General features: G+C 42.7%; 1 protein-coding gene across 2 annotated transcripts; it reads left to right on the forward strand.

Moving 5' to 3' along the window:
- Positions 1-163: 163 nt before the first annotated feature.
- Positions 164-17354, forward strand: pih1d1 (PIH1 domain containing 1). 2 transcript variants are annotated; one of them, XM_084415219.1, is made up of 11 exons: positions 164-369; positions 496-578; positions 9961-10018; positions 10104-10292; positions 10516-10577; positions 13212-13293; positions 13404-13500; positions 16618-16650; positions 16844-16922; positions 17011-17154; positions 17271-17354. In XM_084415219.1, exons 2-11 carry the CDS (start codon positions 498-500, stop codon positions 17304-17306), a joined length of 861 nt encoding a protein of 286 aa, XP_084271345.1. In that variant the 5' UTR covers positions 164-369; positions 496-497; the 3' UTR covers positions 17307-17354. The 2 variants fall into 2 exon arrangements, with proteins under 2 accessions (XP_084271345.1, XP_084271344.1); XM_084415218.1 differs by having other exon boundaries at positions 164-271.
- The last annotated feature ends 454 nt before the right edge of the window (positions 17355-17808 follow it).

The following is a 17808-nucleotide window of genomic DNA, read 5'->3' on the forward strand; positions in this document are numbered from 1 at the left end:
GGTTACCAACTTTCTTTTTAAAATATGTTTTTATAAATATGAAATAAAATATTGTGTTCAACAGAACAAAGAAACTCATACAGATTTGGAACAACATGAGGGTGAGCAAATGATGACAGAATTACATTTTTTTGGGTGAACTATCCCTTTAAGGAGTAAAGCCGTAGGTACTTTTATTTTGACACACCTTGTATCGTCATGCTAACCCCTATGTGCTAAACTCACTGATATTAATATAACGTTCTTTCTTATTGCATGTCTGAGTCGCTCAGTGAGTATATCACGCTGTATGTTTTTATATCTGCGTGTTCTCCAACCGTAAGCGCGTGGATAACGCGAGCTTTTAAGTTTTTCTTCATAAGTTAGCAGGTTAGCAGTTTAGCAATGCTGTAATATCTCACTCTCTGTAACACCTTGGTTTGATAACTGTTCAGATTACATTCTTAACTTTTGTGTTTTATGTACGGCTAATTTGTCCTGTACGTCCGTGTGTAGTCATGGAAACGGACGCGTCTCTCCTGGATGTTGAACTAGAGCAGAAACAGCAAGAAGAGCTGTATCAACAACTTTTGCTTCAGGTAAGTTAACCGCTTTGACACAACTAAGCATGCCAACCGCCAATAAAAGAAGAAGAAGAAGAAGAAGAAGAAGAAGACACAACTAAGCTCAACAAATAACGTTAACGTTACATAAGTACTCTGCGGTGTTTCGAAGCAGGTCCCGACTCCCAACTATAAACATTATTAAACTTAGAGGAATATGGAAAGTCACAGTAAACGAGCACGATTAAGTTACCAATGCGTTTCAGTATACAACAAAAATGCACATAGTTCACCCGAAAATGAAAATGCTGTAATCATTTACATGTATTACTGACTTTTTTTCCCTGCAAAACACAAAAGGAGATGTTATGACTGACAGAAGTCACCATTCTGTCTGACTGGGTTAGTCCCCAACTTTATGCCTAAAAGTAGCCTTTTCTCATTTCCGGGTTTCTCAGACGCAGAAGTCGTCATAGTTGGGTAAACTTCTGTAGAGGTGAATGGGGGACAACAGCAAATTTAACTTTTGTATTTCCATTTGCTCCAAAAGCAACGGAAAAAAATCTGTGACTGAGTTTCCATGTCTTTCCAAAAGAGGGAAAAATATAGAGATTGATTACAAAAGTCAGAAGAGAGATAGATGTCACGATTTGCCATCACTCTATCTGCCGTTGTTTTAGTGTTACGTCTTCCCCTTCAGTCTAGGGTTAAATAGGGAACGACGACGAACAGTAAATGTGTGGAGAGAACTTGAGGATCTTCAATTCTCCAGCCCCAGAGTCACAAACAACCAAAATACAAACAAAAGCGTTACCTCGGGAGGAGGACCCAAACAAAAGACTAAAATACCTTTAACTAAAAGGGAAATTAACATTAACTTACCTATACATAAAAGAAAGAGAACGACACTCGGTTACTAACGTAACCTCGGTTCTCTCTAGAGAGGGAACAAGTGTTGCGTAAGTTTAGCTTACGCTACGGGAAAACTCCTCTTCTCGAGAATACTGAAGCAAAAAAATTATCCTTTAATTTTTAGAATGTAAAACGCATTTGCTGCAGCAGGCAGACCTAGGCGAGACAGCTCACGCGCCTATTGGCTGCTCTGCGGCAACTGCTGCAACCTATCAGTGCGACAGGCATGATGTCAGCGCCAATGAGAGGCTCGCCTCGCGCAGCATCATGGCCCGCCAAAATGGGTGTGGCCTTAGCCTATAAATATCCATTGCTCAGGTTGCACTATGATTTCAGTCGACTGGAAGCGAAACCATAACACAGCACAAGCATGGCAGGCTACGCAACACTCGTTCCCTCTCTAGAGAGAACCGAGGTTACGTTAGTAACCGAGTGTCGTTCTCTTACGAGAGTACTCTGGTGTTGCGTAAGTTTAGCTTACGCTACGGGAACCCTATGTAAAGCGCCGTGCGTGCTGAGAGTCCAACACTTATGTCCCAAGGGCAGTAGCCCGGGGCTCATGTATAAGTGGAACGGCAAAACAGGGCGGGACGACTCGGTTCTGTGAGATAGGTGCATACACATACAGTCAAGGCCGTAACCAACCTCAAAACTGCATAAGCCCACAGGACGTTTGCAGCATATCAACAGTCTAATCAAACTGAGTTGGGTAGACAATGTCAATATAGCATAATCAGACTGAGAACAGTCTAGCCTGTAGGGCGGGTACTTCCAGGTTATAAAACCTTACAAATGTAGACAGCGAGGCCCAGCCTGCTGCCATACAAATGTCATGAAGCGAGACCCCACTTGTCCAGGCCCACGACGAAGCCATGCCTCTAGTCGAGTGGGCCCTAACCCCCAAGGGGCAATCCAGGCCCTTGGATGCATAAGCCGACGCAATAGTGTCTACTATCCATCTGGACAGGGTCTGTTTCGAGATGGCTAGCCCTTTAACGCGGCCACCGAACGAAACAAAAAGCTGCTCCGTCTGTCTAAAGGCAGCAGAGCGCTCCACATAAATCCTTAAAGCCCTTACTGGGCAAAGGAAATTAACCCCAGCCTCACTGTCGGACGCAGGGAGGGCTGAAAGGGAAATAACTTGCGCTCTAAACGGAGTCGCAAGCACCTTCGGGACGTAACCATGTCTTGGTTTGAGGATGACTTTAGAGTCATTAGGCCCAAATTCCAGACACGTAGCACTCACTGAGAGCGCGTGCAGGTCGCCCACCTGTTTTACTGAGGCTAGAGCCAGCAGAAAAGCGGTTTTGAAGGAAAGGTACTTTAGCTCCACCGCATGTAATGGTTCGAATGGTCCACCTTTCATGGCCTCTAGGACCGTAGAAAGGTCCCAAGCTGGAACCGAGGGAGGTCGAGAAGGGTTCAATCTCCTAGCTTTTCTGAGGAAACGGATTGTGAGGTCATTCTTTCCGAGCGACTGGCCATTCACAGGCTTCGTAAAAGCTCCTATAGCCGCCACATACACCTTGAGCGTGGATGGGGTTCTCCCGTTATCCAACAGCTCTTGCAAGAAAGAAAGCACCACCGTTACCTCACAATCTAGCGGGTTTAAATCATGAGCTGAACACCATTCAGCGAACACTGACCATTTAGACGCATAGAGCCGTCTAGTAGACGGAGCTCTAGCCTGAGTGATCGCCCACACATGTAGGGCCCACAGCTCGGGGTATGGGTGCCAAACTGCGCCCTGGGCCTGGGACAACAGGTCCTTCCTCAGCGGAATCGGCCATGGAGCTGTGTTCCCCAGTTCCATCAGCTCTGGGAACCAAACTTGATTCTCCCAGAATGGGGCTATCAAGAGTATCGAGCATTTGCTCTCCCTGACTCACTTGATTATCTGTGGTAACAAGGCGACCGGGGGAAACGCATAAATAGGGCGCCTGGGCCAGTCTAGGGCTAGTGCGTCCCTTTCTTTTGAGAAGAACATTGGGCAGTGAGCGTTGGTTTGCGACGCGAATAGGTCTACCTCTGCCCTGCCGAAAATGTCCCAGATGTTTTGCTCTGCCAGGGGATGTAGTGACCACTCCCCTGGGCAAAGCCTGGCCCTGGATAGCATATCTGGGCCCACGTTCAGGACGCCCGGCACATGTGCCGCTCTCAGCGAGCACAGATTGTGCTGGCCCCATATGAGGAGGCGTTTTGCTGTTGCAAGAAGGCTCCGGGACCTGAGGCCGCCCTGGCGATTTATATAGGACACCACCGACGTGTTGTCTGTTCTGACCAGAACGTGGTGGTTCCTTAACACAGGGAGGAAGAACTGAAGGGCGTTTTCGACCACTTTCATCTCTAGACAGTTTATGTGTTGGCGCTTTTCTGCGTTTGACCACAGGCCCATGGAGGGTCTCCCTTCGTAAAGGGCGCCCCATCCCGTGTTGGAGGCATCTGTCGAGACTACTTTGACTTGTGAAGTAATGCCCAGGCTCACGCCGGACTGGTACCAGTCGGCCCTTGCCCACGGTTTCAGAGCTGCTGCGCATGTCTGATTTACCGTGAGACGAAGCAAACCTGATGTCCACGTTCGCGCTGGAACACGCCGTCTCAGCCACAGCTGAAAGGGGCGCATGTGTAGCAGACCCAGCCGCAGCACTGTCGAGGCTGAGGCCATAAGACCCATCATCCTCTGAAACACTCTGAGGGGAAGATTCTTCCCCACAGTGAATGTCGCTGCTAGGCGCTGGACCGCTGTCGCGCGTTCTCGTGTCAGGCGCACCATCATAGACCTGGAGTCCAACTCTATCCCCAGAAAGGAAATTTCCTGGCTGGGGAATAGAAGGCTTTTGGCCCAGCTGACTTTGAGACCCAACTGTTCCAGATGGTTCAGCAGTAATGCTTTGTGTAACACCAGTTCCTCTTTCGACTGTGTTATAATTAGCCAGTCCTCCAGATAGTTCAGAATTCTCACGCCCCTTCGTCTGAGGGGCGCGAGTGCCGTGTCCATGCACTTCGTAAATGTACGAGGTGCTAAAGACAGGCCGAACGGAAGGACGGTGTACTGATAAGCCTGACCCTCGAAGGCGAATCTCAAGAATGGCCTGTGACGGGCTGCTATTTGAATCTGAAAATAGGCATCTTTCAGATCTACTGATATAAACCAGTCCCCCGGTCGAATCTGAGCGAGGATTTGTCTGGTTGTGATAATTTTGAACGAGCGGATCATCAGCGCTTTGTTCAAACGTCTTAGATCTAATATAGGGCGCAGCCCGCCGTCCTTCTTTGGTACTAAGAAGTAACGGCTGTAATACCCCGACTCGCTCTCTGCCAAAGGAACGGGTTCCACCGCCCCTTTTTTCAGCAAATTCGCTATCTCGGTGCGAAGTACGTGTGCTACTTCCTGATTCACCGAGGTTTCGACCCGTGCTGTGAAGCGCGGCGGTCTGCGAACGAATTATAGCGAGTAGCCCTGTTTCACTGTCTGAAGGACCCATTTCGAGACCCCTGGGATCGATTCCCATGCTTTCGCGTGAATGGCCAGGGGTAGAATGAAATCTGGGCTCCGGTCGCTCATATTCGGGGACCCGGAGACCCACCCATGATGACGTACTTCGTTCACCATGTTCATTTTGAATGGGGCAGTCGGCACTTCGTGCGGTGACTCTGTAACTGGCACCCCGGCCGTCGAAACGGGGAGATGTTGTATTACAGACACAGTTGTGTGGGCTCTCGGCGCGAGGTACAGAGTGCTTTTCACAAAGTGTGTGCGCTGAGTGGCAGACACGTGATCTGCACTTGAAACACTACCAGCTCGAGCTGGGTTCATACGCTGAGGCGTTATGTGTGTGCGTAGCGCAGATACAGTCGTTTCCATAGGCAGGGGTGAGCGCTGTACAGCGGGCACAATTCCTACACTTAAAACATGAACGGCATGGGCCGGTTTGACTGATATGGACCCTGTGGTGGTGTGAGACACTGCGTGGGCAGTGCTTATGTGTAGGGGTGAACACTGGGTAGTGGGCACTTTTCCTACACTTAGCGGTCGAGCGGCCTGGGCCAGCTTTATTGTTTTCGACCCTGGATGAGTGTGACACACAGAGAGGGTAGTGTTTGTGTGTAGGGGTGGGGGTGGGCACTGGACAGTGGGCACCTTTCCTACATTTAAAACACCTTCGGCCTGAGCCGGAATATGACCAGACATAATGCTCTTTTTGAGATTTATGTGGGTCGCCATAAAAACGGCGTTTGTGTGCAGGCGAGCGAGTTGAGGAACTGACTCGTTGGCTACTGAGTACACTCTTCGAATCACCTCCGTTGAGGGGACTGAGAGAGCGGGTCGTGCTGATTTCGATGGCGGTCCGGCCGCAGTGGGACTTAACCATCGGCGCCTTCCTAGGGGGGCTAGGAAGACTTAGGAGGCTCAAAGCTCCTGTGCCTTGTGCCTGGGTCCCCAGGCGGGAGGCGGTCTGCGGCGGCTAGTAGAGCGTGAGCGCTGATGTGCATCCAGAGCTTTTTCTACACCTCCGTGTATCGCTCCGCGAAGCCCTTCACCGAGGGACCGAAGAGACCGGCAGGTGAAACAGGAGCGTTCAGGAAGGTGGCGCGGTCAGACTCGGACATGTAGGACAGCGTTAGCCACAGGTGACGCTCAGTGACGGTGAGGGCGGCTATGTTGCAGCCGATAGCCAGGGCGGCGGTCTTTGTAGCTCTGAGAGCTAGGTCCGTCGCGCTTCTCAGGTCTGTCACACCCTCCGCCGTTGGGCCAGCCTCGTCCAGTGAACGGAGAAGGTTGGCTTGGTAAATCTGTAAAACAGCCATGGTGTGCAGAGTGGATGCAGCTTGACCGGCGGCAGCGTAGGTGCGGCCAATCAGCGTTGAAGTAGTCCGGCAGGCTTTGGTAGGCAGACTCAACTTGGACCGCCATCCCGCAGAGGGTGGACACAAGTGTGTCGCTACGGCTTCCTCGACCGGAGGAACGGAGAGATATCCCCTGTCTTTCGCGCCGTCAACTGCGGAGAGCGTCGAAGAGACAGAGGATCTCAGCCTGGCTGAATACGGGGCTCCCCACGACCTGGAGAGCTCATCGTGCAGCTCGGGGAGGAAGGGAGCGGGCCTTGAGACAGGTGCAGAGCGGCGTCCCGGCAGGAAACAGCCATCCAACCTTTTGGGCGCGGGCTCCTTGGGCATAGACCAGTCAAGGCCGAGGTCCTCCACGGCCTTCGTGAGGAGGCGGAGAAGCTCAGCGTCGACGGAAGCCCTCACGCTGGACTCCTGAGTCGACGGGGCGGGGTCAGGGACGGATCCCGACCAGTCCTCGCTCCCGGACGCGAGGATAGAACAGCTGTCGTCCTCCACGACATCCCGCTCCATCTCTTCGGCCGCCGCGGCAGCTGTCGAGGAATGAGACGGGGGACTCCAAGAAAGAGGCTCGCGGGGACACCGCCGGCGAGTGCTCTTTCACAGAGACTTCTGGTGGCCTTTGTGAGCGGCGCTTTTTACGGCGCGGCCCAGCAGGAGGCGTTGATAAAGCGGACTTGGTGGCGAACAAAGCCTGTCGAACCCGCAGGGTCGAGAGAGGCAATGACATTCACGGCAGCCAACGTCGACGAGCGTGTGGTCCGCATGTTCTTTTCCCAGGCCGGAAGCGCGCAGCTCGTGGCGGTCCCCGTCGCTGAGAACGGCTCGGCACGAGCCGCAGGACATGGTGGGCATTAAAAAATGCCTTTGGCTCTTTTAGTGAGAGAACATGTGTGTCGCAGCGGCGAACACACACGGAGCAGTAAAAGGATATGAGCGCCGGATAGCGCAGCAGGTACGGCGAGCGAAGGCGGCGAATATCCAGGTGGTGTCCTTGACTCGAGCTTGTCCCGCTGAGATGCTGTTCCACGGCGTTGCTTCTCTCTCTCGGAGGTCCAGCGAAGTGAAGTCCTTCGCTGAAAGGACGAAATCATAGTGCAACCTGAGCAATGGATATTTATAGGCTAAGTCCACACCCATTTTGGCGGGCCATGACGCTGCGTGAGGCGAGCCTCTCATTGGCGCTGACGTCATGCCTGTCGCACTGATAGGTTGCAGCAGTTGCCGCAGAGCAGCCAATAGGCGCGCGAGCTGTCTCGCCTAGGTCTGCCTGCTGCAGCAAATGCGTTTTACATTCTAAAAATTAATGGATAATTTTTTTGCTTCAGTATTCTCGAGAAAAGGAGTTTTCCCGTAGCGTAAGCTAAACTTACGCAACACGAGAGTACTCTCGTAAGAGAACAAAACAACATATACCTTCCCTCACTCCCTAACCATCCATTAAACGGGAGAAAAGTTATAGGTATCCTCCACCCTATGTAACCCACAACTAACTTATCATTAATGTCATCAACTCAACTGAACGTTTTGACACACAGTCAGGCACACATTGTAACCCAACAGCAAAGAGCGCGACGAGTGCCAACTCATCTGGGACTGGAGTAGGGCTGCACGATTTGGGGAAAATGTCATATTGCGATAATTGAGGTCAATATTGCGATTACGATTACGATATGCGATATAATAAACAAATGGTTTCATGAGTCAACTTGCTTGGTTCTCAAGGAAAATAAATGCACACACAGATTAGTGATAATCAGCCTAAAGAAAAAAGTTCTTTAGTCAAGAGCAGTGAGTGTTTTTCTCTGTTCCCTTTGTTCTTTGATTAACTTTAGCGACAGATTTTTTTTTTTTTTGCATTTTAACAAGAACAAAACATAATTTACATACAAGAGTACATATAACCATACATGTCAGGTTAAAGAAAAATAATAATAATAAAAAAGAAATTGAAAAAAAAAAAAAAATAATAATAATAACTTTAGCGACAGATGTAGCCTAATTAGTGGCTACTGTACTGTCCCTTTAAGACCAGCCGCTGTCAGAGACGCGGATCTCACACGCCTCATTCTTTCACGAGTTATCACAACTCTTCGTGTTCATCATAAGACTACTCTTATGTTATGAAGACACTCGACAAAAAGACATTTTTGCATAATTGTGTGTGTTATTGTTCGTTCAAGCTCGAAAGATAACTGTATTCTGTCATGCTGTTTTGTGCGCACGCACGATATTAGCGCGAGTCTTTCTGTCTGTCACAGTCAGGACATTCACAGGCAGCGCGTTCATTTTGGCATGTATGTGTCTGTGTGTTGTTCGTTCTACCGCGAAAGAGAACTTGATACTGGCGCGCGTCTATCTGTGTGTGTGTGTGTGTGTGTGTGTGTGTGTACATGTGTGTGTGTGTCAGGAGGACATTCACAGGCGGCTCGTTCTTTTATGTCTTATCGCGCATGAATGGTTTAAAAGCATTTGCATTAATAAGTGCGTTAACAGCGCTAATTTGTTTATTTAATATAAAATCGCAGCATTTTGCGTCATATAATCGCGTAGGCTTGACATCGCGATTGCGATTGCGATACGATTAATCGTGCAGCACTAGACTGGAGGATGGAATGACCTCAAATGGCGCATTTGTCTCTCTGCTTCCTCAGCGCTCTCTCTGCAGCTTTATATTGGAGTCCTCAGGACACGCACCAATCAGTAAATGGACAGCGCTCAGATTGATGAATGTACACTGGTGGTAGCCATTAACTTATCATGCAAGCAAACACAGGAAAAGAGAAAGAGAGAGAAATACACACTCCATTAACACTCCTTATATAAATAACAGAAACAAAACTGAAATACGTCCTTGGACGTAATAAGTAGAAACACCCTTGCAGCAGCATTAATATGCTTTTTGTGATTTACTGAAAAATATTTAGCATTATAAATGTGTATAAACTTTAAAAAATGAAAATATGAAAAACATTACTAGATTTGCGATGTTGATAACAGTGGAAACGTGTCTGTGAAAAGGCTCCATAACTCCTTTCGACAAAAAGAACCATAACTCTAGTCCATGTGACTTATACACTAAATATTTATTTACTCTTTATCAGTACAGCATCTGTGTGAGTTCCAGAGTGTAAAAAAATAAATGTTTAATTTTTGGGTGAACTATCCCTTTAAGTCAAAAAGAAAAGTTATACACTCCCATTTGTATGATTAACCATTTTTTTTAACCAGAATCTATTTTAATATTTTACTTTTGCATTATCATCCAGACAATATATGTGTGGAATTTTTGTTTGTACTATAGGCACACCTACTGTTTTTTTAAATCTATGTTTTTAAATTCCATTGCTTTACCTTCAGGTATTATTGAGTATTTATTTATTTATTTATTTGTATCATTATTACACCCTTATAAATGCATCATAAATAGAATAGAAAGGTTACTTACATATTGAGCTACAGCTCATGCACTGGTGCTAACAAAATCAGATAATGGGTTTGGTTCCCAGAAATATACAGTGTGTATATATATATATATATATATATATATATATATATGATAAAATATACAGCTTGAATGCAATGTAAGTCTAAGTCTAAGGTAACTAAATTGGGGAACTAATCTAAGACAAAAATATGTTATTTTCCAACATCACAGAGCATGGGAAAAATCCAAAACGACAGTCCCCCTTCCAAAGTCATCCGTCCACAGCCAGGTTAGTCTGATATTTCAAAACATTTTCTCTGGACTATTATATCATTAACTCATCCAAATTCATCAGAATTTTCTCTTTATGCCAGGCATGTGCGTGAAGACCTCCTCAGTGTCAGAAAAACAGAAGGTCTTTCTGAATATCTGTCAGTCACAGGCGGTACCGCCCCCTCCTCCTCTTTCCCAGGAAGCACTCGCGAAACTACTGGAGTCAGAGGACCCGACGAGTTACAGAGTGCCCATGAGTCTCGGCGAGCCACACACGGAAGTGGACAACAGTAAGAGACACATTCACATTTTCAAATTTACTCCATTCTCCTGTTTCAATGCAAGGGCATTTGTTGTCTGATCTGATTGACATAAAGCACTAAAAAGGAAGGAAATAAAGCATCATTAACTGTGAATGGCAAAACAACCACCCTTATTTGTGATGACCTTTCCTTTCCTTCCTTTTATGATAAAGCATTTGATTTGAATTCAGAATATTTTTATGTTTGCCAGGCTCACAAGGCTGTACTGTATATGATGTCGTGATCAATGATGAGTTCTTCCAGAAATGTCAGGTATGTGTCTTGTATGTGAATGTACACATTGAAAGTACCTCAGGAATATGCAACTGCATTTATTGTGTAGTGGTTTTGGCAGCCCACCCACTGGACGTGCTAAGGCCCATTCACACCAAAGACGATAACGATAAAGCTATTCACCTTATTCCGGAAGTAGCACTGGGTGGCGCCATCCGCGTAATCTCACTTCCTGGTTTAGCTACTTAGCGCTTTGTTTGCCCTGGTCCAATCTGTTATCTGTCTTGATATAAGTAGATAGACTATAATATTATAGCCAAATGCGTTGGCCTATGGTTATTAACAACTGCTGCAACGTACTAAAGTACATTTCACTTGAAGCTTTTGAAACAATGCCACAATCAAATTATTTAATAGCTGTGTCTTTCTAATAGCTATTACTTAGTTATGAAGATGTGCACAAACACTACTACATGTAAAGTTTGAAACATTATTACACCACAGTTTGTTTGCTTAATCACCAGATACATTTGCAGTGTATAGCCAACAGATGAGAAAAAAATAGCCACGAACTGGTGTAGAAAGAAAGTAGAGCCTCAACTAGATGAACAAGAGGGTAACGTTAGCTTAGCTAACTGCTAGCTGCAATTTCTTATGGTTTGATCTCTAACACAAGTAATGGCTGTAAAATAAATCCAGCGACTGAATTCTAGAGGACCATAGCTTTCAAACAAGGTATAGCATGTGTATGTGTCCTGTAGTGAGACCATTACAACATTAGATGTTTGTGGCTAATGTAGGCTAAACACTACACATCGACCGGGCTGCGATCAGACAGGCAGACGGGTCATATAAACACCTAAAAGTCGTTTAAAAATTACCCCGAGAAACAGTGCATTGCTGTGCTGTTGGTACACACGTACATAGCACATTTGGCACAAATTAGCTTATCTTATGTGACATTTTATCAGTGAAACTTCTCTGCAGTTCTCCTAGAAATTGAATGAGGGTCCGCTAAACCGGAAGTTGGTTTACAACGGAAGTACTGGACAGAAGTAAAAGTGGGCGGGGCGGAATAAGGTGAATAGTTCTAAAAATCGTTCTCAATATTAAAGAATAGCAGAGTTCACACCACAGCTATAACGATGACGGCACTGAGAAACAAAATAATTGGAATCCCTTTCAGAACGATTTTATCCAGCTGATGAACGATAAAAACATAGACAGCCAATCAGAATCCATCCTGCTGTAAAGAGCTTGAGCATTTAAAGTGACAGACAAGCACTCGCTTAGAATAAACAGAATGATATTGTCCGCTGGTGTGGACGCTAATATAGTTATCGTTATAGTCATCTTTATAGTTATTTTTCTTGGTGTGAATGGGCCTTTATGTTCCAAGATGGAAAAATAAATATGATGGCCCAACCCACAAATGCACTATGGTGCAAAAGATGGTGTTTTATTTATATACAGAGGCGTGACCGAGCACTATAAATACCAGCAATCACGTTTAATCTCTCTCTCCTCCGCACCTGGAGTTACACAACATATATCAACAAACTATACTTGAATGTATACAGTTGTAATCTAAATTATTCAACCCCCCATTGCAAATCAGGTTTATTGGCAAAATTTACAGACTTTCAGCTGTTTTGCAATGAACAAATCAAACAAAAGTAATTATAATTGTTGCTCAATACAACAATTGTTTCAAGTGGTTTTCCCAAATTCAACACAAAATGCAACTTTTAGTGACTTTAATTATTATTCATAATAATAATTATTAGAATTATTCAACCTCTTCATGGCAAGCATCTTTAGTTCTCAGTAGAACACCCGTTTGCTGTTATGACCTGCTGCAAACGAGATGTATAACCAGACACCAGCTTCTGGCAGCATTTCTGAGGAATCTTAGTTTATTCCTCACAAGTAATGGCCTCCAGTTCAGTAATATTCTTGGGCTTGCGTACTGCAGCCGCCTTCTTCAAATCCCACTAGAGATTTTCTATGGGGTTCAAGACAGGTGACTGTGATGGCCACTGTAGAATCTTCCAGGACTTCTTCTGCAACCAAGCCTTGGTGGAATTTGAGGTATGCTTGGGGTCATTGTCCTGTTGTAAGGTCCAATGCCTTCGCTATATTTTTATGTCCTGTTCCTTGTTTGGGAAGGGCGATGATATCTTCTCCTAACTTTTTGGACCAATCTCTTGACTTCTAACAAGCAGTCAAACGTGACACTCAACAAACCTAGTCAGTTCATATATTACATGTGTTCTAGCTCAAGCACACATGGTGCAACTAATGAAGCCCTTGATTAGTTGCATCAGGTGTGCTTGAGACAACACCTGTTTTGTAGATTTGTGCTGATTCTATTCAGGGGGTTGAACAATTTTGAGACTTAAAGTCTGTAGATTTTGCCAATAAACCTGATTTGCAAAGGTGGTTGAATAATTTCAATTACAACTGTATGTATGCATATGTATGATGTGAGTTTATTGTAGTGGGGTGATGAGTGCTTTGACATTGAATGAACAAGTGCAATGGGTCTCGTGCACACCCGGACCATAGCGTTAACAGAGGAGAGGAAAATTAAAGTGTGTGTGTGTGTGTGTGTCAGACTCAGAGGTCTCCCTCTTCACAATTATCATCTCTGTGTATGCTTGTACCCAACAGAAAGATACCCTATTCCAGCAGTTTCTTATTGCAGTTTCTTTGGAGGGACTGGAAAACAAGTACAACCTTGAGTTAAGCAGAGGTCAGCTTAAATAAAGAACATCTGATATTCAGTTCTCTGCATGTTTTTACTTAAGAAAATGCTTTTTCCATGCCATGTCCACTGATCCTATCTTTGTTTTTGTTTTTAAGATATTAAGATTTTGAAGAACAGGAAGTTCATGGGCTCTGTAGCAGAACAAAACATTCGTACCAAGAGCAAGCCAATTATCCAGGAAGTTAACTCAAAGTGAGTTATTTATCTCTTTGGTGGATTTAGAGTGGTGCTGAATGAAGCAGATTGTGAGATAGACTGGGAGACCAACTCTAATAATACAATTAATATTCATTATTAGGCATACTCTTTCAATTCTTCAAAAACACTTATTGGAATCTACTGAGCTCTGCACATGACATGTGGGAAAAAAATATGTATATTGTGACCAAGAATTAAGAATTCATTCCCACTGTTAGATCGTGCCAAAATGTTAGATCGGATGGATCTCCACGTCAGAAATATCAAATATATCAGATATAAATCCCTGCCTGAAGATATGAGTCTTCTATCAGTCTAAGAGTTTGACTGAGAAAGCCAGGGAAGAGCAGAAGCAGGAGACAAAGTGATAATAATAAAAAGAGCAGAGTTTATTGAATAATCTTAGTTGCGAATGTTTCTCAATGCTCAGACTATGTCTGGATGTTTCAGTGCTCAAAGCTCAGACTTCATCTGACCAGTTCAAATCCAACAAGCATTATTATACCACAGCAAAAGCAATGGAAAATTACTGCTTCACAACATTGTCCTGTGATGTTAAAAACATTGAAATAGAGACATTCTCTTATCTCCTACTCATGAAAACAAACATCCCTTCAAACCACACAAGGTAACACTTTACAATAACTGTCATTAATAGGTAATTAACAAACATCACATATTGCTTAACAGTTCATTAGTTAATATATATTCACATTGCTAGAAATATGAGATAATGTGCTTCTTAATGTTTACTAATGAACTTATTAAATGTTACATAATGATTAGCAGATGATTATTTAATGTAAATTGAAATGCTTACAAATGTTATTAAACTTTCAATTCATATGATCAAGCACTTTTCAAAAATTAAATCAAATGATTTTGACAAATGGTTTACAATGATTAAAAGCTTAATTAATAAATCATTTAAACATTATATAATGCTTAATGGATCATTAGCTAGAGATAATATACTTGTTAATGTTTAAATTGTCTGTTAATCTTTATGTAATGTAAATAGAATGCAAACAAATGTCATCAAACTTCAAATCATTTTATTACCTATAGCACTTTTTAACATTTACAAATGTTGTGAAAAAAAATTTTCATTATAATTTTAAGCACTTCACACACAATTTATGTTAGCATAATCATTAACTAATAACCACAGTCTGTAAAGGTCACACATTTCTAAGTTCTTCAAGTTCTAAATTCTTGCTAAAAACAACAACAACACATAATTGTACTTCAGGTGCAAAACATGTTTTTATTGCCTCAACACTTAGTATACGATATATCCTTAAACAGGATATTCCTTGAATCCTACATAAACAAGAGAAAACAATACATTTTTCAAGAAAATACTTGTTCATTTATCAAAAACACCTAATATAAAGACCAGTCATTCTTATATTGTTCAATTTTCTGAACACCACAGATAAATACCATGATACTTATAATGCACCAATGTCACCTTATGAGATGTTACTGCTTAGTGTTGCCACATCACTTATAGCTACCAAACATTACTAGTATTTGTGCATTTGTAAATGTAAAAAAGTGCGTTAGTTATATATGAACTGAAGGTTAATGACATTTGTAGATTTTCAAGAAGTGCATGATCATATCAATTGAAAGTGTGACATTTGTAAGCATTTTACTTTACATTAAATAACATCTCTTAATCAGTATGGAGTGTTTAAAAAGTGTATTACTAAACATCAACAAACGCATTGTCATATTTCTTGCTATGTGAATATATATTAACTAATGGTCTGTTAAGAATTAAATAATGTTTGTTAAGGATTTAATAATGAAAGTTATTATTAAGTGTTACCAAATGGCATAAATTAATAGTAAAAAGATGAATAAATGATTAAATGGTAAATGATGTAAATCAATTTGCAACAACATAAATTATATTAAAATGAAATCATAAAAAACAAAGAAAATAAAACACAACACAGATGTATGGTTGCTCTTTTAAAGTAACACACACATTAATTTTGCACAGGTTGCTATTGCAAATCCTTAGGTCCTTCACCGCGATTTACTAATATGAAATATCATTCATATATCAAATATCATTATTTTTGACAACACTAAGCACTAAGCAGCAACATCTCATAAGGTGACATTGGTGCATTATCATTGTATTTATCTGTTGGTAGCTGGCAAGATGCATCTTTGAACTTTATCTGGCTTTATAATTTGTGCATAAAAGTACTGACATATTGCTAATAGCCAAAATGTGGCTATTTTGAATTCTAGTGACTCTCTGCTCACAGCTTTGTCAAAGGACAGTAAACAGTTCATGATTTCAGTTTCATAGTGCATTTATAGTACATGTTTTAAGTACAAATTGTACATGTAATTGTACATACAGAGGTACATGTACAATTTGTGTACTCCGTTTTGTAGATAATGTTATAAGCATCAGCCATTGAAAACATATGTATGATGTTGGTTCACTGCTGTGAAAAAATAGAAATAATACAAGAAATACAAAACCTCCATCACTTATCACAAAAAAACAGCAAATTATATATATATTTTTTTTATTATTTACAGCAACCATATGATTTAAAAATACTCACCCAGAAACAATCAGAAAAGTGTGCCATTTCTCATTTATTTATTTACATGTATTCATGTATTAGATTCAAAAGCAAATTCATCTCAATGGATAGTTGCTCATCATACTTGACATCTACAAGGTGTGCCTGAAGAAGGGGAGGCAATCTGAAAAACAGTATGAATGCCTAGGTGATATATTTAGAATCTACCTGTTGGAAAAATATAATGATCTCAAAAACGTCTGCACATCGCCAGGGCCTTGTTTGGTTGTATGATAAATATTGGTTATGCTTTCAGTTACCAATAAGAGTTTAATGTTCAGTGTTTAACACATTTTACCATTATGAAGTTGATTCCACAGAATGCTGCCAATTTTGTTTCAAAATCAGTGCTAAATAAGTCTGCAGATTCTGTCTGTACCTGGTCCTAAGTTATCAGAGACACTTTGCCTGTCTGTCCCATCTGATCCCATCAGTTGTTGACAACTAGAACTAGCACTAGAATTGCTCTAATCACTTTGTTCTTTGTGGACAGGGAACCTCACTCCTTGCCTTCATCAACCAAACGGTAAGTATATTTGGAGTTGTTTGAATGCATTTGTGCATCTTATCGATTTGTAAATAGTTTGGTTTTGAAACCAGAGACCAGTGCATTTTTTATGCCCCATGTGTTATGCTCAGTGTGATATATCTTTATTGTGAGGCAGAGCTTCACCTGAAACTTAATAATTTATGCCTTTATTGTACTTCATGAATTCCAGTCCAGAATTCAGTCTATTAGTGGAGCCCTCAATTGGAAATGCGGAGTATCTGATCGCCGAGATCTTGCTTCCTGGAGTGGTGAGTAATGGTTGCCTGGTTCTGGATTTCATTCAATCATTGTTAACAAAAAGTAAGAGACTCTAGGCTTTACTGTCTTCATCGCTAGATATCTGCTCGCTCTCTTGTTCTGGATTTGGGAGAAGACAGACTAGTGCTGATTGCTCGACCTGCTCTTTTCCACTTGGATATTTTCTTTCCCCTGCTTATTGACCAAGAAAACAGTGTTGCCCAGTACAACACATATACGCAGGTAAGTTCTGTCAGAATAGTGTGCTCTTTGAGCGCTACACAGTTACTGCTCATTATATTTGTGCTGGTGCATATTTTCAGTATGTCTCACACAGTCTTTTCCTGTCTTCCTTTCAGACGCTCACAGTGACCATGCCAGTAGTGTCTTCATAAAATCTATTGCAAGACTATTATTTCATAATAAACTGACTTTATTTTGTACACAGAGTGTTATGTGTGTTTCCAATTTACTCAAGATTTAATCTTTAACAAAGCTTTAAAAGTTATTTTCTTTAGAGGTAGAATACTTTTCTGAATATGTCTTCTTTGTTGCCCTAGACCTTCCACCAGTGATTTTTATAGAACTGCGTGCTTTAAACAGCAAAGAGAGACACTTTTTACTTTTGAGAAAGACTGTCATGTCGAGGGTTAAAATCATATGGCAAAACCTGAAACCTATGAAAGAAAAATCTGTGGTCTGATGAGTACAGAGGCTCTGTGTTTGGTGCAAACCCTCTCCGGCCTCAGTGGTGTTTCTCTTCATGTGTAGGAACAGACTGTCACGGAACACTAAACGAGAGACGAGGATTCAAGTGCAGAGGAGATTTAATAAACAAACACAGACGAAGTACAAAACTCAGAACTCAGGTATCCAACAGACAGGAACATCAAAGAC

Source organism: Rutilus rutilus (genome assembly GCF_951802725.1).
Source record: "Rutilus rutilus genome assembly, chromosome: 1".
In the NCBI taxonomy this organism is placed as follows: domain Eukaryota; kingdom Metazoa; phylum Chordata; class Actinopteri; order Cypriniformes; family Leuciscidae; genus Rutilus; species Rutilus rutilus.